General features: G+C 56.4%; 2 protein-coding genes across 2 annotated transcripts in view; both read right to left on the bottom strand.

The window, feature by feature from the left end:
• The window catches only part of DNAH2 (dynein axonemal heavy chain 2), a 79839-nt gene extending 70402 nt beyond the window's left edge, over positions 1 to 9437 (bottom strand). The window contains exons 1-4 of the mRNA XM_087867578.1: positions 9367 to 9437; positions 7656 to 7847; positions 5194 to 5255; positions 3689 to 3859 (exon numbers count right to left, since the gene is read on the bottom strand). Of these exons, the coding sequence (XP_087723704.1) occupies positions 3689 to 3859; positions 5194 to 5255; positions 7656 to 7833 (411 nt within the window). The 5' untranslated portion in view covers positions 7834 to 7847; positions 9367 to 9437. The remainder of the gene's footprint in view (positions 1 to 3688; positions 3860 to 5193; positions 5256 to 7655; positions 7848 to 9366) is intronic.
• Positions 9438 to 15125: 5688 nt separating this feature from the next.
• Positions 15126 to 21210, bottom strand: EFNB3 (ephrin B3). The gene is made up of 5 exons (XM_045797338.2): positions 20718 to 21210; positions 18254 to 18546; positions 17972 to 18064; positions 17757 to 17861; positions 15126 to 17333 (listed from the first exon to the last, which is right to left on the bottom strand). The coding sequence occupies exons 1-5, from the start codon at positions 20837 to 20839 to the stop codon at positions 16924 to 16926; spliced, it is 1023 nt and encodes a 340-aa protein (XP_045653294.1). The 5' UTR covers positions 20840 to 21210; the 3' UTR covers positions 15126 to 16923.
• Positions 21211 to 21664: the final 454 nt, after the last annotated feature.

Raw genomic sequence — 21664 nt, 5'->3', positions numbered from 1 at the left:
TTCTGCGGGTCAGGGAAAGCCTTTGTATTTTAGCTTTAAATTTACACGGCTTCATTCGCTGGCGCTCTGTATTAGATCACCCTGTCTTATTAACTTTCCGCTAATTATGTTGTCGTTGGCTTTCTCTTCCTCGTGCACTGTAATTATCTCAAGCCTCTCTTCTGTGGCAGTTCACATTCTCAGTGATAGCTAGTTAGCTCCTTGCTGATTCTGCCCTACGAGTTTGGGAGCACGCGGCTTTAGTTCCTAAGATCCGCAATCTCCCCTTTATCTCTTTCTCATGTGGCATCATTTCGTCTCTCCGCGTTTTAAAAATTGAACTCGTGCTCTTAGTCAGTTGTACCGGAACGTGATGCTGCTGTGAGGGGTCTCCTTCTGCTCCGCTGCTCTCCTTTGCACGCTTTGTTCCACGTTTTCGGCCTCGATGTAATACACTTGGAGTCGCCCTGCCATTTCTGCCCTCATGCTTGAGCAGCTCCGCGAATTCGTCCTTTCTGCTCTGACGTCCTGTGGGTGACTCCTTGATGTCCCGCTGTGCGAACCCAGTGTCTTCTCCCCCCTTGAAGTGAAAGGGAAAGGACTGGGTGTTTTATGTTCTGTTCACTTTTCGCTAGCCTAAGAGAATCGCACGAGGGCATGGGCAGGTGGTTAAGGCTCATTTCAGACAGCGTAAAATCTTTGTTAAAATACCTGGGCTTTCTTTCTCCCTTTTCAGATTTTGCTCAATGCCCGACTGAAGTTCCCATCTTGCTGGGGGTCCTCCATACCCGCGGGGAGGACGGTTTGCCTAAGTGCATAGACCTTTCATTGGTCACCCACTTTTTAAATTGATTAGATTATCCTTCTTTCCTTCTTTACTCTTGGGTATTGGGGTGTTTTTTTTTTCTTCTTTTTCTGGTTTTACTTTTTGCCCATTTTATCAAGAGTAATAATTTTTTAAGGAAGTTTCAATTGGCCATCTTATCCCAAAAGGATACATCGAAGTCTGTGATCTTAGAGTATATTTCCACATACCTAATGAATTTTCTTCAGCTTCATTAAGGCATAATTGACAAAAAAAAAGCTGTATATATTTAAGGTGTACAACGTGATGCTTTGATATTCATATACATTGTGAAAGAATCACCACGACAAAGCTAATTAACATACCCAGCATTTCACGGGGTACCATTTTTTCTGTTCTTTGTGCGTGTGTGTGTGTGCGTGCGTGCAGAAAACACTTAAGATCCACCCTCTTAGCAAATGTCATGTATACCACTAGGGGGGATTATTTTTCCCCTAGATTCCACATATAAGTGAGATCATACAGCATTTGTCTTTCTCTGACTTATTTCATCTAGCATAATGGCCTCGAGTTCCATCCGGGTTGTTGCAAGTGGCAGGATTCTTTCCTTTCTCGTCGCTGAACAATATTTCACTGTGTGTGTACAGAATTTTCTTTATCCATCATCCATCGATAGACACTTAGGCTGTTCCCATGTCTTGGCTATTGTAAATAATGCTGCGAAGAACATGGGCTACAGATACCTTTTTGACATAGTGATTTCATTTCCTTGGGACATATACCCAGAAGTGGGTTGCTGGATCCTATGGTAGTTCTGTGTTTAATTTTCTGAGAAACGTCCAGTTTTCCTTAGTGGCGGCACCAACTTACATTCCCACCAGCAGTGCACCAGGGTTCCCCTTTCACCACATCTTCACCATTTGTCATCTGTTGTCTTTTCGACGATGGCCATTCTCACAGGTGTGAGATGGCATCTCACCGTGATTTTGATTTGCATTTCCCTGATTAGTGATACAGGGGCACCTTTCCAAATACCCGTTGGCCATTTGCATGTCTTCTTTGGAAAAAGTTCCCTTCAATCCCTCTGCTCATTTTTTGATCTGATTGTTCTTTTCACCATTGAGTTGTAGGAGTTTTTTATATATTTTGGGTATTAGCCTCTTATCAGAGCTAGGATTTGTACGTATTTTCTCCCATGTCTTACGTGGCCTTTGCATTTTGTTGATGGAAGAAGCCCTGCTGTGCAGAAGCTTTTTGATTTGATGTTGTCCCACTCACTTAGTTTTGCTTGGTTGCCTTTGGTTTTGGTGTCAGAAATTTCGCACCCTCTGACAGACATTTTCCCGTTTCCCCCTCCCCCCAGCTAAATAGATTTTTAATGGAAAACTTTGAGTTCCATATTTTCCAATCCTATGCATTGAATAATCCCTTCTTCCCCAGATTTTAGATGGAGTTTTTATAGAAAATGCTTACATATACGTGTATTTTGTGTCTTTAATGTTGTATATATGCTGTATATTCCTGGCCTAGTACAACTCTGTTTTATTTAATTTTAATTTAATTTTACCTTATTTTATGTGGGCTCCATGCCCAACACAGGGCTTGATCTCATGACCCTGAGATGGAGAGCCACACGCTTCACCGACTGAGCCTGCCAGGTGTCCCAACTCTGTTTTAATCACTACAGTTAAACACGAGATTTTCATATTCACAGCTCTCCTTCAGTATTTTCCTTCTTCATCATGTTCTTTGCTATTTTCATGCATTTTTCCAGATATATCTTCAAATCTTTACACAAGAGATTTAGGGACTGTGGGACTTTGGAGTCGCGTTAAAACAGCGCATTTGTCTGGATAGAATCTTTATAATTAAGATTCCCACTCAGAAACAGGATATGGCTCACTGTGTAGTCAGATCTTCTGACACGGCCTGCAACACAGTTGTTTTCTTTCCTATAAATCCTACACATTTTTGCAAATTTTTGTTCCTTTTACGAATGAGATTTTTTTTTTTTCCATGTCGTCCTATAGCTGACGATTGCCCATGTGCAGGAAAAAGCCACAGTCTGTTTTCGCTCTTGTTTAATCTGGAACATTTCACAAACTGTGTCACCGCACAGGGCCGCGCTCATGTTCATTATCATTTTGGTTTTTGAACGTGTGCTGCCAATAAAAGCAAAGCAAAAGCCTTCCTCTTTTCCAACACTTTATTTCAAAAATATCAAACGCAGAAAAGTTATGAGAATTTACCAATCATGACCTGTACACCGCCCCCCAGAGGCTACCGCTAACACTCTGCTCTATGCCTGTCCTTTAACTGTCTCCCTCCCCGCGGTTTACTCTTCACTAATGCATCTTCCACATTGTTCAAACAGTTATGTACCTAATCCGCGAAGGCCTTCGCTAGTTCCCTCCGGGATAGAGGCCAAACTGTCCAGCCTAATACACAGGGCCTCCCACAAGCTGCCCCAAACCCACCTTTCCAGGATCACTTCCTAAAGCTCTTCTTTGCACACAGTTCGTTACCGGAACAGCTCTTAGCCGCACTCGATGAAATCCTACTTACTGTTGATCTCCACCTGAAATAGCACCTCCACCACCGAGCCCTGCCAGCCCTCCACTGGCTTTATCAGTTGCCCCCATCAAGCTCCTATAAAGCTCTGCCCGTGGCATCGTAACATACCGTAAATGTTCTGTATACGTCTGTCTTCCCCACTAGACCATGAGATCACCAAAAGCGAAACCCTACCTCATTTCTCTCTGTACCCCACTGCCAAGCGGGGTTCCTGACACCCCATGAGGCTCCACAGACCTGGGGTCCAGGAGGTAAGACTCGAGACTGAGATACGCAGCACCCTCAGCCCCCTGGCAGACCGCCTGGGAGTCGGGAGAGGAGGGTACCCACCTGTACAGGCATGCCCAGATCTAGCTTCAGCCCCATATACGGGTCGATGAAGATGGTGAGGATGAGCTCCGAAGGGTCCTGGGCAAAGTGTTCCAAAATGGCATCATGCTCCGCTGTCCAGACGGCATCCGCTAGTCCTGTCAGCACAGCCTGGGACAGGAAAAGGGGCTTCTACAGAAGGAGAGCAGAGAGCCGAGGCAGGGAGAGCTGTTAGGATGAGTCCTTTCTCCCACCCATGAGCGCACGCGAGGACATGGGGAACGAGAAGTCAGAGGGGTCTGGAATGGTAAAGGCTAAGGATGACCAGAGTGATAGGTCTCAAGTTTCTGAAGAAACAAGACGATAAGATCCCCTTGCTTCTACAAGAAAAACTAGAATAGATCACTAGAGGAAAAGTGGGGGATATTATCTTCCCAAGATATGTCCTTTATGCCTGTCATTGTCAAAACGCATCGTCAAGCAATCCTCAACCTCAAAGCAAAACTAAGTCAAGGGAACCTGTAGGATATTAGCCTAAAGCAAGCAACCAGGAGCAAGGATGGCGAGCCAGAAAAAGGATAAGGCCGCAGCCTCCCAGGGTACTGAAGTAATAAGAGATATCCAGTGAAAGCCAACTGGCATAGCAGAGAGGAAGAAGGGGGGAAAATACAAGAATGGGAAACACCAAAAAATATATCAATTAGATGGAAAATTAATTACAACTGGTGACTCGAAAAAAATTCATCTGTAGAACTCTACTAAATAATTCAGAAAACTTGGGACTCGGTCAGAGGAACGTATGACTCTTGATCTCAGAGTTGTGAGTTCAAGCCTCACGTTGGGTGTAGAGATGACTAAAGAAAACAAATAAGCTTTAAATATTTAAGGAGACTAGAAAACATGAAGATGAACATGGGAGTCACCCTGTCCTTCTCCCAGTTCTCCTGGAAGATAAGAAAGAGTCTCTTTCACTTAAAAGTTTCCAAGTCAAGAAAACTCCATAGAAACATGTAGATGAGCCTATAAGAGAAACAAAACGACCCCAGGAAACGAATGAACAAAAGGACATGAACAGGCATGTCACACGTCATAGAAATCAGAAAGTGAAAATACGAAAAAATGTCCAATTTCACTTGAAATCAAAGAAATACAAATAAGAATAGAGAAGATCGAGTATTTATTGCTACGCTGCTAACACCCAGACCTGGAAAGTGCTTGCTGGCCAAAATGTGCGATTCGTTCGGAGAACAGCTTGGTATCCCATACTAAGCTTGTCCCAGTTTGACTCAAGGCGGGGAGACAAGGAAGCGAAAGCTACGGGAACTGTCCCTCCCATAAAGCCCCCTTCTCCTGGGGGGCGCGGGGGGCACGGACGACTTGGTCCTGGACTCAGCAGACCGGGTTTGTGGCGAGCAGGCTCCCAGGAGAGAGTAAGCAGAAGCAAGCGACAGCCTGAAGAGAATTCCTGGCGCTGCACGTTACAGCGAGCCCTCTGATCGTCTGGCTCAGGGAAAACCCTCACTTACCACGTCCACCTCGGGCTCCGGGAACTCTTCCTTCTCTACTTCGGGTTCCTCCACCGTTGGCTCTGGGAAGAATAAACATTCCAAAATGAAGGCGTTCCTTCAAAATGTAAACACAGAGTCACCAGAGGAGCCCACCATACTCCCCTCCGGGCATATCCTCTAGAGAACCGGAGGCAGGGACTCCACTAGACACCCCGAGCCCCCAGGCTCACGGAGGCACGAGTCACAGCGGCCAAAAGGTGGAAACAGCTCAAGCGCCCATCGGCAAACGATGGGATCCACAAACTGCGGTGGCGTGTGATTCGGCTAAAGGAGGGAACGGAGATCTGCCGTAAAGCCACGCCACGCACGAACCGCGAATGCACGACGTTAGGCGGAAGAAAGACCGCACGCGGCGTCAACCCACTGACGTGAAATGTCGAGAACAGGCAAACCCGCAGAGAGGGAAAGTGGACTGCTGGTTATCGGGATCCGTGGGGAATGGCTGCTAAAAACTAGGCTCCGTTCCCTCTCTCGCTGGCTGTCTCTATCTCTGTGGAATAAATAAATAAAATCTTTAAAAAAAAAAAAAAAAAAAAACTAGGCTCCGATGCAAGTAAAGATACAGGGTTGTCCAGGGGCGCCTGGGGGGCTCAGTCGGTTAAGCGTCCGACTCTTGTTCGGCTCAGATCATGATCCCAGGGTCCTGGGATCAAGCCCCGAGTTGGGCTCCCTGCTGGGAGGGGAGTCCGTTTCTCCCTCTCTTTCTGCCCCTCCCCTGCTAGTGCACGCGTGCTCTCTCTCTGATAAATAAATAAAATCTTTATTTTAAAAAGGTTTTTCAAATTACAAATATGGAATTACAAACCTGTCCTTGTTTTCTTAAAGGGAATTGAGGAACACTTAAGGAAGCAAAGGTTGTTAATACAAACCTCCAAAGGGTGTCTGCCCTTCTACCCACCTTTACCGAGAACCATCTTAGGCCCTTCTTAGACCCAGCGTCTGCTATAAAAATATAGCACAGACTATAACAAAATACCACTGAGAGCCTCCTTCTGGGTCACGGACTTCTCATGGTGTCCTCACGTGGAAGACCAGGCCACGCGATCTCTCTGGAACCACTTTCATAAGGCACTTATCCCATCCATGACATGATTTAAACACCTCTCACGATTTAAGCAGCTCTTAAAGGCCCCACCTCCTAATCCCACCACATCGGGCATTAAGATTTCAACATATTAATTTGGGGGGTGGGGACACAAACCTTCAGACCAGAGCAGGCCCTTCAGTCTCCTGTGGAACAGGCCTCAATCCCTTTCCAACTCCAGAGATGACAGGGATTACTGGGTGTTTCGGGGCTGCTCTGGAGGCCCCAGGCCCCTCTGAACCTCTGTTGGGGTTATGTGTCTCCACATCAAACAATAAAAAGGCTTAGAGCTCAGGGAGTCCTAGATTCTTTGTCTTTGCTGGTCAATGCTTTCATCCAGAATCTCCTTCCCTTCCCACACCGGAGCCTCGCTGCCTCTCCTGCTCCCAGCCTCCACTCCAGGTACCCAGCCTCTGGGAGCCAGTCCCACATTAAATGCTTCCGAGAGAACTTAGAAGGAAACACGCTGCATATTTCTAATGTCTGGGTCCTAGGGACCCTGTGTACCCTGGAGGACCCCTCTCCCACGCCCATGTTTAATCTCCCCGCTGTTAGTATTAAAAGGGGATTCCATGTCTGTCCAGCTTGACAGGCTGCCAGCAGTGTTAAGAAGCCCCACGGAAAAGAGGAGGGCTACGCTTAGTTCATAGTCATATCTACACTGGCCAGTGCTCCAAGGGGACAGCCCAGGGTCGGCGACAGCCACCCAAAACCTTCCAACCCACAGGGATGGAGTCCCTTAGATCAAAGCCACAGAAGGCAGGCTCTTTAAGCTCTTTTCTCCCCCGATGTAGACATCAGGCTTCTTCTCTCGTGGCCCTGAACCTGGACCTCCTGAGTCTACTGAGGCCCCTGCCAAAATGCAGGCAGAGCTATGAGAGCTTGAAACAGATGGGAGAAAGCATCAGTCAGGCTTAGGATTCAAAGGGTGGCAAGGCAGGCTGAGTCTCCATGGTGATGGGCTTAATGGGAGAAAAACATTATTTGTTTTGCCACCCAGGGTGAAAACGGGAGAAAGGAAGAGATCAAACCCTCTTCAGGGTGGTAGGAGCAACCGGGAACACTTGAAGTCAGGAGGAAGAGGCGAAGATAAAGGACTGGCTAGTGAGCTCTTGGTGTATTGGAGTGGGGAGATGGCGGGGCGGGGGGGGGGGCGGGGAGGAAGACGGAAAGAACAAGTATAAGGCTGGCCAGGAAGAAAACACAGAAGAAGGACCCCAGCAGCAGACCTGAGATTCCTCCGAACCCCCCGGCTTCCTACCCAGAAGCAACAGCCCTCGGACCCTCTTTAAATACCAACATTCTGCCTCCAAGCTCTTCCCCGGCAGGTACCCACCAAGCTCCTCCTTGAGGGGCTCGGGCTCGGGCTCCAGCTCGGGCTCGCCAGAGGCCAGGGTGGTCTCCGCAGCCTGCGAGGCCAGTGCGGCCGCCTGAGCAGCTCTCCTGCGGGTGCCTCCGCGACTGGCACTTCCCTGGGCACTCACTTTCCGCTTCTTCTCCGCTCTGCTGGACATGGCGCGGGCAGGACCTACAGACAATGCGGGCAGCTGGGGGTCTACCACCAGAGCCACCCTCACCCCGCCCCCCCAGGGCACTCAGTCCCTTCTGAATTCACAAACTGAGATCCCCCACTCCATATCATAATCTCACCTGGGGATACCCACACCCTGCTCCATTAACCACAAGGGGCCTAGAAGACCTCACTCCTTTCCCTGGGGAAATCCCACTTTCTTCAGAGCATTGGGTCAAATATCGAAGTCAGTCCCTTAAGCTTGCTTTAGGAATGAATGGAAGTTGAAGAGGGTAGCCTCTAACAGACACCTTCTCATGGTTTAGGAGGGTTTAGGAACCCCTCTCTCTGCCCAGAAGTGTCAGAACGGAAGATCACCAGGGAAAAAATCTACCAAGCTGAGGTGTGGTTGCACGCACCCAAAACCACCTTACCCCTCGGCCATGGGCGAGCGAGAGAAGGCCCATGGAAGGGAAGACTGTGCCTGGGTTCCCCACCCTTGTCTCTGTATCAAGTCAATGAAACACACCAAGATGATTTTCCTATGTAGCTCCTTTCCTCCCAGCTTACTAATAACCTCCTGCAAGGGGGGGGGGCATGGAAAATTCTCTTCCTACCCACACTAAAACGTGCAACTTCCTTAAGAGAAAAAAAAAACGTGTTGGTGACATGTCTCTTTAGTTTTTCATTGCTGGCGGGCTGGGGGTGGGGCTAGGAACCCTGTTTTGTGTGTACTGAAAAGGTCTCTTGGCGTAGTTGACTGAGTAACTCTGGGCTAATCCATAAGGAAGGCCAAGATCACCGGACTCCTCACGCCCTGAGAACAGACTGGGAGAAGGAAGGAGGAAAGTCACCCAAGGTGGAACTTCCCATTGTGTCTGGAGGAGTAGGGCCTCGCTCAGGAAAGCAGGAGCATCTCTGGCGGGCTTTTGGAACCCTAGGGGCAAACGTGGGGCTGGCTGGGCATCCCTCCGGCATCTGGCTCCAGCCTGGCAGCCACCTGTGGCTTTCCTCCCTCATCCCCACAGGCTGCCCCAGGCATTGATCACAGGTTATGAGTTTCAGACTTGAAGGATGTGTACTTTGCTCCAAGGAAAAACGTTCTATTAGGCCAACGCATCGATAAAATCAACTGCAGCGTCGCTGCCGGTCTCCAGAGAAACGTCAGGCTGTGCTTCCCTGCCTCCGGCCCGGGGCCCCAGGAGCGTTCCCGGGCCAGGCTGGGGGCACCCTCCCCACGGGGCTCGCCCCCCAGCCCAACCGGGCGGCCTGGGGAGGGGCTGCTCTGCCAGCTTGGGGACCCGCGCCACCGCTCACGGGACCGGCCCTGTCCTCAACTGGCTCCCAGGCGGCAAACTTGCCTACAACAGTCACAACTGCCCCCCTCCCCCCCCGCGGCGTCTCGACCTCCACCGTCCCTTCTTCTCCCCTCCCCCCCCACACCTGGCCTTCCCCGTCCTCTGCCCTCCCCCATCACGGCCCCTTCTCCCTCAAGCTTCCCACGTCTCCCCTCGTCCGCTCTGCCCCCGACACACACCTCACGACGCCGACCCTGTCCACCCTAGGCCGGCCGACCGGCCACTCCAGCTGGGAAGTCGCCCCGCGAGCCCCGCTCCAGCCAGCGCATGCACGCGTCGCCAAGGCAACCCCGCGTGGGGAGGGGCGAGCGGCCCGGGCGCGAGCCCGGCCTCCACGGCGCAGGCGCAGGCGCAGGGCAGACCCGCTCCGCGGCCCGGCCGCCCGACTCGGGCCGCGTGCGCCCCGCGGGAACCCGCAGCCAGAGGGGCCGGCGGGCCGGAGCCGGCCACCGAGTCCGGCAGGCTACAGGGGGGCCGGGTCTGGTTCGAGGACGGGCTGGAAGGGCTGGGGCTCAGACCACGAGCTGCCCTCCCGCGGGACACTGAAAGGGTCTGGGTAGCCCCCGCGCCCGACCCCGCGCCCGGGTCTGCGGGCTCGCTTCCGCACGCGTCCGGCAGGTGGCGCCCGGCGTCCCGCTTGCGGGGCTGGTCGGCGCTCTGGAAGGCGCTCCAGGATTTCGAGGCAGCCGTGGCTGCAGCTGGGTCCGGGGGAAAAACCGGGGCTGGAGCACCCCTGCCCTCCCGCTCGTTTTCCCTCGTCTGCGCTCGGACCGGGGTCTAGGAGCGCCGGGCCGCGCGGGGCGGGGGAGGGCAGGGAAGAACGGAACTGGAATTTTTGGAACCTGGGGATTGGCTCTGGGAAGCGTCGCCCGTTTTGGGGGGAACGGGAGGCGGGGACTCCCTAGGGAAGGTGACCGGGCCGGGGAGGGGCTCGGCTCTCCGTGAGAACAAAGGCTGAGTCCTGGGGAAGCGAGAGGAGAGAGGGCTCGAGAGGTGGGGGGCAGACCTCAGCTGGGGCTAGGGGGCGCTGTGGGCCCGGGGCCGCAGAGCGGGCGCCTGGAACCCTGGGCTCTACCTGTGGCGGGAGAAGCTGGAGCGAGGAAGCCGAGTCAGGGGGATGGGAAGGCACCCTCCCTGCTTCCATCAATAGTGCCTAATTAAGACAAAGCCAGCAGCGAGCCCACTGATTACATTTCCATGAGGAGCTAAATTGATGACATTTTCTTTGCTGGATGAGGAGGGGAGAAGCTGGCACCTCAGTTCCCCCTTTTTCTGGTCGGTGTTCACACCTGACGGGTGTCATTATGGCAGTGTGGCACTACAAGGCTCCGCTGTCTCGGGTACTCCTGAAGGGCCCTGGGTTCATCCACACCCAACCCTGACCTCACCATCCCACCTGTCCTGATTTTCAGTGTTGACATCCCCTGCCCTCTGGAACCCCCACCCACCCCCCGCCCCGTTATCTTTAAGGTTGGCCTCTGGGCTCTGATTTGGGGCGCCCAGGCCAAAATCCTATTGCTGAAGACAAGGGTTGAAGTTGTGAGGGGTCCTGCCACACCCCAAACCAGGTAGCTGCACAGCCAGGAGGGCTAAGTGGGTGATCCGCTAACCAAATAGGCCGTGGGTGGCAGACAGGTGACATGATTGGTCCAATCCCCCAGGGAAAAGTCCCAAAGGAGTGAAGATTCGAGGGGAGGCATGGGGTGGGGAGCCTTAGAGGCAGGGCTCATGGCTCCCATAGGAAAGGAATGTTGTATAGACCCCATTTCTCTTCTGACTGCCCCCCCAACCTTGGCTGTGCCTAGGGATCCCAGCCCCCTACATTATGCTAAATAGGTAATCAAACATCTCGCTTTGCTAATTACTGCTCAATCCGATTAAAACGGTGCTGAAGCTCGTCAACAGAGGTGGAGGTAGGGGGAAGGGCTGAAGGGGAACCAACCACAGCTGCCAAGGGGGCTTGTCCCCAGGGGCTCCAGGGCCCAGCTGAGCAACAGCCAGGCCACCAAGACGCAATACCCGCCAAAGGAAAGGGACAGAAGAGTTGTACCCGCGAGACCCTTACCCTTACTGCATCCCCCAGCCTCAAGCCTTTCCCTCCTCCCAGACCCTCATTCCCCTCAGAACCCAGGCATCCGGCCATTCCCACAGCTCCCCACACACACCCCTGTCCCAGATTTAATAAGTTCTGTTCTCTCACTGTCAATATTTGATGTCCCAGAGCCATCTCCACGGAGAGAGGGGGACTCTTCCCTTGCTTCCCCCCTACCTTGGCCGTCTTTTGCCCACCCCAGTCTCTTTGTGCCCCCAACCTTCTCTAACTAGCTGACTTAATGAAATGATATTAAAGTCTTAAGCAACTCCCAAAGAATGGTTGTTATGGTGAAGGGAGTGGGCAGGACGCCTGGGTCCCTGAGGGGAGCAAGGGCTGAGGAGGGGGAGAGTGAGCCAGAGGCTAAGGTCTAGAGGCCTCAGCCCCCAGTGGGTAGCAGCAGATCTGGGGTGAGCTGGGGGCTGGACCTCTGGATCTTGGCGGGAAGCAGGGAGGGAGGGCTGGGGGCCGGGAGAAGGTAGGAAGAGAGGACATTCAGGGAGTCGGGGTCTCAGCCTGTTGCCCAGAACATCCGTCAGGGATGGAGAGGCCAGCTGGGGGGGACAGGGCCTCTGTGCCAGCAGCCTCCTGCTGACCGTGCCCTGGGCCAGTCCCGTGAGAACCAGAGTAGATTCTTCTTCAGCCCTGACTCATCCCTCTTCCCCCCTGCTCCCCCAGAAGACCCCCACAGGTGATTTGTAGCTGATGCCCTCACAATGGTCAGGGCCAGGAGAGAGCTGTTCCATGACGCGAGGAGCTGAGAGCTTCCAGGAGAGAAGAGAAGGAACAGAGTCCAAGAGATGGGAAGCCAAGCCCCCCCCACCTCCCCCCACACATCCCCATCTCAGTCTCCTGGGGACCCTGGCCCAGCCCCAGTCCCCTTGGGGTGGTGGGAATCCAAGGACATTTGGCTGGGGCTGATTGATGAGGGAGGAGGCAGCCACCGGGCACCGAGGCTGCTGTTTGCTGAGCACACAGATTCCTCCCCACTCACCAGCTGCTGCCCCCCGAGGCTGCTGAGTCTCACCGCCACCACCCCACCACCGGCAGCACGGGGCTGGCCGTGGAGTTGGAGGGAGCTGGTGCCCCAGCTTCTAGGGAAGAGGGAGAACCAGGACCCCAAATGCTTCAGTACCCCATGGGAACCAGGGGGTCCCTGGGCTTGGGCCCCTGAGAACCCCCTTCAGGACTCCACCTTCCCTGCTACCTCTTCAGACAGCTCTCCTCCTCCTGCCCAGCGTTCGCTCCTTTCCATGCCGCCCCCAACTGTCGGAGCCTATCCCAGCCAGTCCCCTGCCTCCAGACCACCCTGCGGCATTTCTCGCAGCCTGCCTGCAGATCTTGAAACTTTCCCTGGGGGAAGGGGGTGTCCCCTGGTCGCGATTCCCCGCACAGCCCCTTAGGAAGCTCCAGTTTCCATTCCAACTGAAATTCCACTTGGGATGTCGCCCATTCCCCATCAGAAATTCCCACGCAGCCCTTTGCTGTATGCCCCTTTCCTTAAAACTCCCCAATATAAAACACACACACACAAACACACACACGCCTCCACCTAATTCATGTCCTGCAAGGTTCGAGCCTCTGTCTGCAGCTCAGCCCCCAGGACAGCCTCTGCTGTTCGAGATGGGGTGGGGGCAGCTTTAGCTTTACCGCAGGTCTCTGGGTTCCCTTACTTCCTCTCTGCCTGCCCGCTCTAGACCCGGTACGAGCAGCTGTACCATGGCCCCCACAAAGCTCAGAGCATCTTCCTTGCCCTCCCAGCACTTTGAACGTAGTTGAGGAAAACACAACTCACGCACAACACCCAAAGGGGAGAAAAGGAATACCGAGATAGACCAACTTCCTAAATGTGGATTCTAGACCCTGTGTGACTCGGTCCCCTCCAGGCCGAGGCTGTGGAAGGACAGGACACACCTGGGGACAGGACGCATCACAACACAAGGTTGTGAGGTCCTTCTCGCTCTTCCCAAACATGCCGAGATCTCACTTGTTGTCCCTTCTGTGGGGTGTGCCCTTCCCAGAGCGCACGCCTTCCTCCACATCACTCACGGTCAGAATCAAAGGTCACCTCTTCAGCGGGACCTTCCTGACCTCCTGACCTAAAGCACCTCCCTGTTACTCTCCATCCTCTTCATCCTGTTACTCCGTTTTGTTTATATCTCCCGTCACTGCCAGAAATGTTATTAGGGTGTCCCCCACCCAAACGTGGGCTTGGGGAAAGCAGGGACTTGGCTGCATTTACTCTGTCTTCCTAGGGCCCGAAACAGTGCCTGGAACAAAGTAGACACTTCGTGGCATGTTGAGCGAATAAGCCAACGACAACAACTAAATGAATGCCTTCCGTGTACAGTTACCTGGGGAGCATGGGGGCGTGTTTGGACCCAGAAAGGGAATAGGATGACATGTGTGGCTCTGTGTGGAAGTCACCAGTGCTTTCGAACAGCTCGAGAGCTACCCATGTGGCAGGCTGTGAGTCCTGTGTTGTCACTGTGCGCGGAGGGGGGAGAGTCCGAGATGCCAGCGTTCCGAGGGGGTGTGTCCCGGGATGTTGCGCAGAATGTGCTGTTCCTCTCCCCAGCTGTGCCTCTGTCCCCAGGTGTCTTCCTGTCTCTCAGCGTGTTATGATGTCTTGGCTGCTCTGGTGAGGTGTTTGTCACCGAGACCATCCCCGCTTCTCTTCCCTCTTGTCCCTCCACCTGTGCGTCTAGATGTCTGTTGGGCAGGGGGGTGGTTCCCCCTCGCTCCCTTGCCCCCTCACACACACAGCCCTGCCCCAGTCTTGGACCCCTCCCTTTCTCACTGGGCCCTGTTGCTGGGCTCTGGGTTGCCATAGTGACGGTTGCCAAGTCCCTGAGGCTGATAGCCAGCGATGGGGCTGTCGGCTCCATCCACGCGGGAGGCTGAGGGGGGCTTCCCATTGTGTGGAGAAGGGGATGTTGCCATGACAACCAACCCCCACTAAGGGGCAGGGACCAGCCCTTCCACCCCCCTCAAGCCTCCCCACCTCCGGCTGCCTCAGTGCGGGCTCGGAAGGACAGGAGTAAATTCCAGACGGTCCAGCACCTGGCCTCAGTTGGCAGCTCCCCTCCTAGAGCTCCCGCACCTCTCAGGACCCGGGCATCTTGCTGAGACAGGGGGAGGGGCAGAGGTCCCATTGGACAGAGTGGGGCAGGAGGACCCCTTGACCTCCAGGCAGATGGGAGACAGCGGGAGGGAACCTGAAGTCAGGGGAGGGGCGGGCGGGGCAGAGGTTGTGACCCTGCCGACTGGCTCCTGCGGTGCTCCTGACGGTTGCTTTTGTGGTTGGAGAATGGGGCTGAGTCTAGGGGGCTGGGCACCCAGGGTTTTTTAAGGAAGAGCCTGGGTTATGGGCGCACAGGGAGCCAAGGGCCAGCAGCCTGATGCCTGGGTCCCTGAGTCTTCTGGGCAATCACACCACTTCTCCCTACACTGGTCCCCGACAGCAAAACTCCCCGAGTCAGAGGTGCCTTGGGCAGGGGTGGTAGGGAGTAGACCTGACCCCGTGAACATGTTTCTTCCACTCTGATTCTGACTGCGACTTGCCTTGTTTCTGGTGCTTTGGTTTAGCAGAGACACGTGTGAACAAGGATTCACCAACATCCCCGTTGGATGTACCGGCAGCTCCTGCTCCGGCCAGGGTTCCTCTCTCCCTCCCCTGGAGGCGGCTGCCCTCCTCGGACTTCTCCCCCAGCCCGGTTACCCTTCCCCACCCCGTACTGCCCCCCTCAGCCCTCCAACCCAACCGGCTCCCTCCCCTCCGCCTTGGCTCCGTGTGATCCAACCTCTGTCCCAACTCACGCCCAGTCATTCTCCAGCCTTCTTGTCAACTTTTGAAGTTTTTTATTTTTTTATTTTTTATTTTTATTTTTTTTGGTTTTTGTTGTTCAAATTTCCCTTTTACAGTAAAACTATTGAGGTGACGGCCATACCCCGCCACCTCCCCCATGGCAATATCAACTTCCTGTTCTCTGGAAGGAGCGATTAGAAAAATCAGGAAGGAGCTGGGAACTACAGCACCAGAGAGATGACTTGACCTCTGGTGGACAAAGTAACCATCTTGGCTGGTGATGGAGGTGGCCGACGTGGTGCCCAAGGGCAGCTCTGATCTAATGAAACTGAGCTGGGAGGAAAAGAAGGCAACACCCAATTTGCGCACTACGGGGCAGGTAGAGGTACAAGCTGGTCGCTATGGGAACAGCGGCAGCGGCTAAGTACCACCGTCCGCCAGACCAGTCAGTAGGCCACCATTTTGGTCACTAAGAAGGGAGCTGTGTCGAGTCTGAAGGGACGAGGAAGTGGACGATGTGACGAACAAGACAGCCCTCTGGGTTACTGGGGACAACACGTGGGTTCTTGGGATAGTCCTGTTGATTAACAGAGATTATACTGGGGTGGGGAGAGGGAAGAAGAACAAGACAAACTGGGCCTGCCACAGCTGACGGCAGTCACCTTAGCTGTCCTAAAAGCAGCACAGGGAACGACGGGGAAGGGGGGTCCCGGGAAGTGCCACTGAAGACTAGGAAAATCCTCCTCAGTCCACCCTGTCTTCTAACAGTCAGTCCGTTCCAGCTTCCTCCTGAAACAGGAAGCTCTTCCTGCCCCCCCAACTTCTCCACAGAGTAAGAACCGGCCGCCGCCCCCACCCCCGCCCCCGCCCCCCAAGACTAAGCCACTTGGAGTTCCAGCCAGACCACTTCCTATTTCAGAAGCGCTACTTCCTGTCCTGGATGAAGGCACTTCCAGTTCCTGCTGCTCCGTTCCTGCCCCTCGGCCAGGCCGCTTCCATCGGGCCCGGGCACTTCTTGTCTGGAGCAAGTCACTTCCTGTCCCAAGCGGCCCGTTTCGCATCAGACCAAATCCACACGCGTGTCCCGACCGGGTGGGATCTTGCTAGTGGCCACTGACAAAACAGGACACTTCTTCTCACGGCAGCTGGCACGACCCAACCACCCCAGGTGGGCCGGAGTGAGAATGTCCAGGCCCGGGGCAGGGCAGAGAAGGAGGCCCCGCTGCCCGCGCCCGGAGCTGGGGTGGAGGGCCCGAGCCTTCCCCATCAAGGCCCCCATTTTTGGCAGACTGAGGGGAGCGGTGGGTAAGAGAGGTCAGAAGAGGGAGCTGAGGGGGGAGTGCTTGCGTCCCCCCACCCGGGAGATGGGAGAGGCCGAGGAGAGGAAGCCGAGAGGGTAAGAGGAGACGCAGGGAGGGGGGTGCTAGGGAAGAGGAACAGACCTAGAGACAGGAGAGAAAGAGAGAGAGAGAATACGAGAGAGAAGAGAAAAGAAGAGAAAAACAGTGAGAGGCAGAAAGGAAGAGGTGCCGACCAAAAGACAGACTGTCCCCGCCCCTAGCTCCAGGTGTGTGGGGGGCACAAGGACGGCTGGGGCACGGCCGGGGCACGGGCAGAAGAGAAGGCTGAGTCTCTGCGGGGCCGCGGGCGGCCAACCCAGGGCAGGAGTCTTCAGGAATCCTAAACGTGGGGAAGGGGTCCACAACAGCAGGGGCACGGGAGCTCGTGGAGCAAAGGGGCCAAGGGGATGCTAGAGGTGTCCCTCCAACTGTGACTTAAACTGGAAGCGCACCCCCAAGAAGGGCTGGATCTGGGAGAGCCAAGTAAGAGAAGCCCTCATACCTTGTAGTAGATGTTGGGGGGGCTCTGGGGGGGCCCATCCTGCACGATATACACAGGATGCCCATAGTCACCACTCACCTTCTCATAGTGGGGACAGAAGGGGGGGTCTGCAGCCCCACCCCCCCGCAGAGCTATCCCTAGCTCCCCAGGCTCAGCCTCCCGAGGCCCCATCCCGCTTCCGCCTCCCAGGCCCAGAGACCCTCCCCTCCCGAAGGAGCCAGGACCAGGGTGGCGACTCTCCGAAGGCTTGGCCCGCCGTCTCCGCCAACACATGGCACCCCCAGCCCCGGCCACGCCCAGCAAGAGCAGCGCCAGCCCCCCCGCTGCCCCGGCCACCGCGGGCATGCTGGGAGGGGGCAGGGGGCCTTCAGCACCCCGGGAGGTTGCATTGCTGGTGGGGTCACCTGGCAGGGAAGGGGTGAAGGAGGAAAGAGGGGGAGGGGCTGAAGGAGCCACTTGGGCATCTGGACACCCAGCCTTGGGGGTCCCCATGGGCTTCCCCAGCAGTGCTCAAGCCCCCTGGGGACCCCACCTCCCCTTCCCCCCGAATCCCACTCAGAATCCAGGTGTGTCCAGCCCTTCAGCTCGGTGCCAAGTAGTCTTCCCCACTTCTCTGACAGCTCTGATTGAATTGGCTAATTAGTTCTAATTGAGTCTTTTCCTCATTTGGCTTTCACTCCCCTCCCAGCCTCCCAGCCTCTCTTCTCTTTCCTGTATCACCTCCCCCCAACACGGAAGGCAGAGGGAGAGGGTGAAGGCAGGGCAGCTGGGGTCCGAGAGCAGAGGAGGTGGGGGGGAAGGCAGGAGGCTGGACCCCTGGTTCCTACCTGGCATGTTCTCCTTCCCAGGCTCCAGACTGTGGGCTGCCCCCCGGTCTCTCTCCATGGGCATTTCAGACACAGGCTTTCTGGGGGCAGCCCCTCCTCGGGGACCTGGAGATGGGGAAGACCCAAGAAAGAGGGGCTGAGACGGCAGCCCCCTGACCAATATGGGACTACCCCACCCTCCCTCAGCTCCCAGCTGTGCGCCAGCCCCCACTCACTTTGTCCCACTCGCAGAAGAACCTTCATGCCTCTCGTGAGGCACACGCCTCCCTGCAAACTCTCCAGGCCTTCCCGGGTCCCATCCGACGTGGCTGGGAGAGAAGAGTCAAAGGGAGAGGTTGGCAGTCCAGAGCCTAGCCCCTATTCCGTCCCCATTCCCAGGCCCTGACACCTCCCAGGGCAGCCGGGGGGCGGGGGGATCAGGGGTCTCTCTGGGCTCCTCCTCTGCCCTCAGTCTCGGGGGCACCTCCCCCTGGACCCTGCCCTCTGCCCAGCAGTACCAATTATGTAGTAATCGTGGTGCGAGCGGAACTCATGGCCCCAGAGGTTAGGGCTATACTCCTGGAACTTGATGGTGAAGCGGAGGTCCAGGTCTGGCCGGTCACAAGTGAGGAGCAGGTTTGGGGCAGGGGGTGCCTCACAGCGCCGGCCCTGGGCACCCCCGACCAGGTACAGCTTGTAGAACTCGTAATTAGGAGAGGAGTGGGGGCCGGGAGGCCGGGCCCGGGGGCAGAGCAGGTCTAGCCGGTCCCCGATCTGAGGGTAGAGCACGTAACCACCCTCTGCCTGGAACCTGTCAAGAGGAGGGTGAGGTGGACAAGGAGAGGTGTCAGAGATCTGGCCCCCTGGAGCTTCGCCTCCCTCACCCCACATCCCTGCAGGACAGGCTTCGTCTGGGTGGAAAGTCTGTTCTGACAGGGCAGGCTCTATGGACTGGAAAGCAGCAGGAAGCCGGGCTCAGAGGTCTCCGGCCCCTTGGTGGGCCCAAATGCACTCTCCAGCCCGCCCTCGCCACACGCACACTGCCATCTCTCGCTCCATCACTAGCCCTGTTGCCATGGCAACAGGATGCCAGTTACCAAGGAGCTGGCCTCTCTGGAACCACGCAGCCCACCCATCCCAGGTGATTTCACTACTGCATGGCAGTCAACCATGGGGGCAGTGCCTCCCCTCCCCCAGGCCACCACTGAATTGGAGGGATTTCAGGGCACAGGAGGGGTGGGGGTTGGGGGGGGTGCCGAGTGTGGAGGGTAATCTGGACCAGTGTCCCAAGTTAGCCGGGCAATGTGACAAGGAGTTAAATGCCTGGTCTGGCAATGGCCCTCGATGAGACTAACCGGAGGCAGGGTCTGGGGGCCAGCTGCCCCAGACATCTCTCTGCTCAGTACCCCTCCCGCCCTAGGGCTCAGACTTCCTAGGGAAAGTGCCCTATTGCTCTGAACTGACTTTCCTAACCACAGCCTCCACAAGCCCATGCCTCCCTCTGCCCAGGCAGCCACCAGCCCGTGACTGCAGCCCCTCCCTGTGTACGAATGGGGATAGGGTCTCAGAGCTAGGTCTCCGGGGGGGACTGCTGCTCAGTATCTTCCCAGACTCCCAAGTGACCCCCTCCCTCCCACCCCACATCCCAAGGAGCCCCCAGAACACCCTACCTCCCTCTGCTCAAGCCTATCAGAATAAGCCTAACTTACATCCTCAGGCCGCACCTGATATTCAAACTGCAGCTGGGAGCTGGTGGGTAGCTGACTGAGAAAAGATATTTGAGATGATACCCAAAGAGACATAGCAGGGAGGGAGGCTGGGAAGTCAAGAGAAGACAGACAATAATCCCAGTTCTCCTTTAATGAGCACGTAATATGTTCAAACACCTTAGCTCTCTAATCCTCATAAAAGGTGTGAGGACTGAGGATACAAACTCAGAAAGGTTAAGTGGCGTGCCCAAGGCCACACAGCTGAGAGCTGCAGAGCCAGGACTAAGACCTAGAATGGGGTGGGCTCCAAACCCACCCCCTTCCCCTTCTCATGGCCTCACACAGCCTCCCCAGGGAAGTGGGACGTTTGCAAAACACAGAACTCTTTTGCTAGCGGGGACCAGACTCTGCACGGAGGCCAGGGACCTGGAAGACCTCCCAAAGGTTCCATCCTACGCAGTGTGACTTGAAGTTTCATGTGACCCCTGGCCTTTTTTCAGAGCAAAGCAAGCATGCCAGGGAACAGAGGGTCTGATGGAAGAGTTTGCAGCAAAGATGGGGGAGGGGGCAAGGGAGTCCTCAGGACTCTAGATGCAAGAGAGAAAGAAGGGGCTCCAGCCTTCTTCCAGAAAAAAAAAAAAAAAAAAAGTCTCCAAGCCAGGAAGGCAGGAATATCTTCTGGTTGGGAACTCCATCCACCAAGGGCTCGATGACCCTCTGGCTGTGGGCAAGAGTTAGGGGACAGACGGTGTGGACACAGTCCAGAAGCCTTGGGTGAGTTGTCCCCAGAGCCCCCACACGGAGCCCCCTTCCCTCCCCTCGTCTACGCCGAGTCCCTTCTGGGGAGGGAGGCACCCTGCCCTTCCCCTCAGCTCTCAGCGGCACCTACTCAGCGGCTCTCCGGAGAGCTGACATTAACCAGGCTCCCTCCAAGCCCAGCCCCCGACAGGACACAAGTCCCTCACAAACCCAAATAACCACTCTACCGCCCTTGCGGCGGCTACCCAGGAACTTTCGGATCTTTGCCCCTGTGGGGTCCTTCCAACTCCCAACACATGGTTGTCGCCACCCACATCCAGCTCTGTCTGTCTGCGACCCAGGAGTCTGGCTCCCAAGATCACCTCTGTCTCGTTACCCATCAGCTCGCATCAGAGCACTAGCACCCCTCCCTCCGGCCTCCTCCCAGCTCCGAGAGCCAGCCCCCCCCAATCCCCAAAGCGCCCCTACTCCCTGCCCGAAGGGTGTGGGGTCTCCCCAGCCCGGGGCCACTTACCTCTTATTCGCCGAATTCCAGTAGACAGGCTCCAGGCTGAGCCCAGACACCAGCCCCAAAATGCCGAGCAGCAGCAGGGCCCCGACTCGCACGCCCCCCGGCCCAGAACGGGGGGCCCCCATGACCCCGCCAAGGCCTGGGGGGCGGGGCACCAACTCCCCCAAAGTCGCTCGCCCCCTGCGGTGACTGCCTCGGCGACCCCGGCCGCTCGGCCCCGACCACCCCGGCGGCGGCCGCCCCCCGCTCCCACGCGGACCCGCTTCCTGCTCTGCCCGCGCCCCTGCCGTGGAGCGCTCAGCCCGCTAGAGCCCTTCCAGGGGCCGCCTGCGGGCGCCCTACGCCCCCGGCCCGCACTCCGGCACCCCGGGATTGCAGGGCCGGTCTAAGTGGGGGACTGGGGCAGCCGGGGGCCGGGCGGGGGCGGCATGGGGCGCCGGCCGAGGGAGCGAGGGAGGGGCGCGAGCCGGAGCCCCAGCCTCGCCGGGATTGAGGGCAGCGGGCTCGGGGAGGAAACCAGTGCCGAGCCCGGGAGGGGGAGTTAAAGGAGTGGCGGGGAGGGGGAGAGGATGGCGGAGGGAAAAGCCGGAGCTGGAGCCGGCGTCGGAGCGGGCGGCGGAGCCCGCAGCCCACGCCCCCCGCACCTCCCTCACCTCGCGCACCTCCCGCGCGCCCCGCCGCCGCCCCCCCCCGCGCCCCCTTTGTCCCCGCCCCACCGCCCCCCCCCACCCCCGCCGCTGCCGCCGCCCCGACGCGTCTGCCCTCCGGCCCGCGGGCCGGCGGGGCAGCAGGAACCTTCCGCGCCCAAATCCAGAAAGGCGCTCGCCCTCGCCGCCCCGAGGAGCCCAGCCCCTCTCGCTTCCACAGCCTCCTCCCCCCGCCCCCCCCCCCAGCCCGAAACGCCGCCGCGGCTCCCGGCAGGTCTGGAGAGAATAGTAATAACCTTGAAG

This window comes from Ursus americanus, chromosome 14 (genome assembly GCF_024610735.1).
Source record: "Ursus americanus isolate L20-20 chromosome 14, mUrsAme1.1.p, whole genome shotgun sequence".
In the NCBI taxonomy this organism is placed as follows: domain Eukaryota; kingdom Metazoa; phylum Chordata; class Mammalia; order Carnivora; family Ursidae; genus Ursus; species Ursus americanus.
The sequence above is the reverse complement of the archived record's forward strand: the minus strand, read 5'-3'. Positions and strand labels throughout refer to the sequence as shown.

Bases quoted from the DNA above. Each gene is read 5' to 3' on its own strand.
- EFNB3 (XM_045797338.2), bottom strand. From the start codon at position 20,839: ATGGGGGCCCCCCGTTCTGGGCCGGGGGGCGTGCGAGTCGGGGCCCTG. The intron at 18,065-18,253 runs GTACTGCTGGGC...CTTCTCTCCCAG, and splicing joins CCACGATTACTACATAATTG to CCACGTCGGATGGGACCCGG. The intron at 17,862-17,971 runs GTGAGTGGGGGC...CCCCATCTCCAG, and splicing joins TCTTCTGCGAGTGGGACAAA to GTCCCCGAGGAGGGGCTGCC.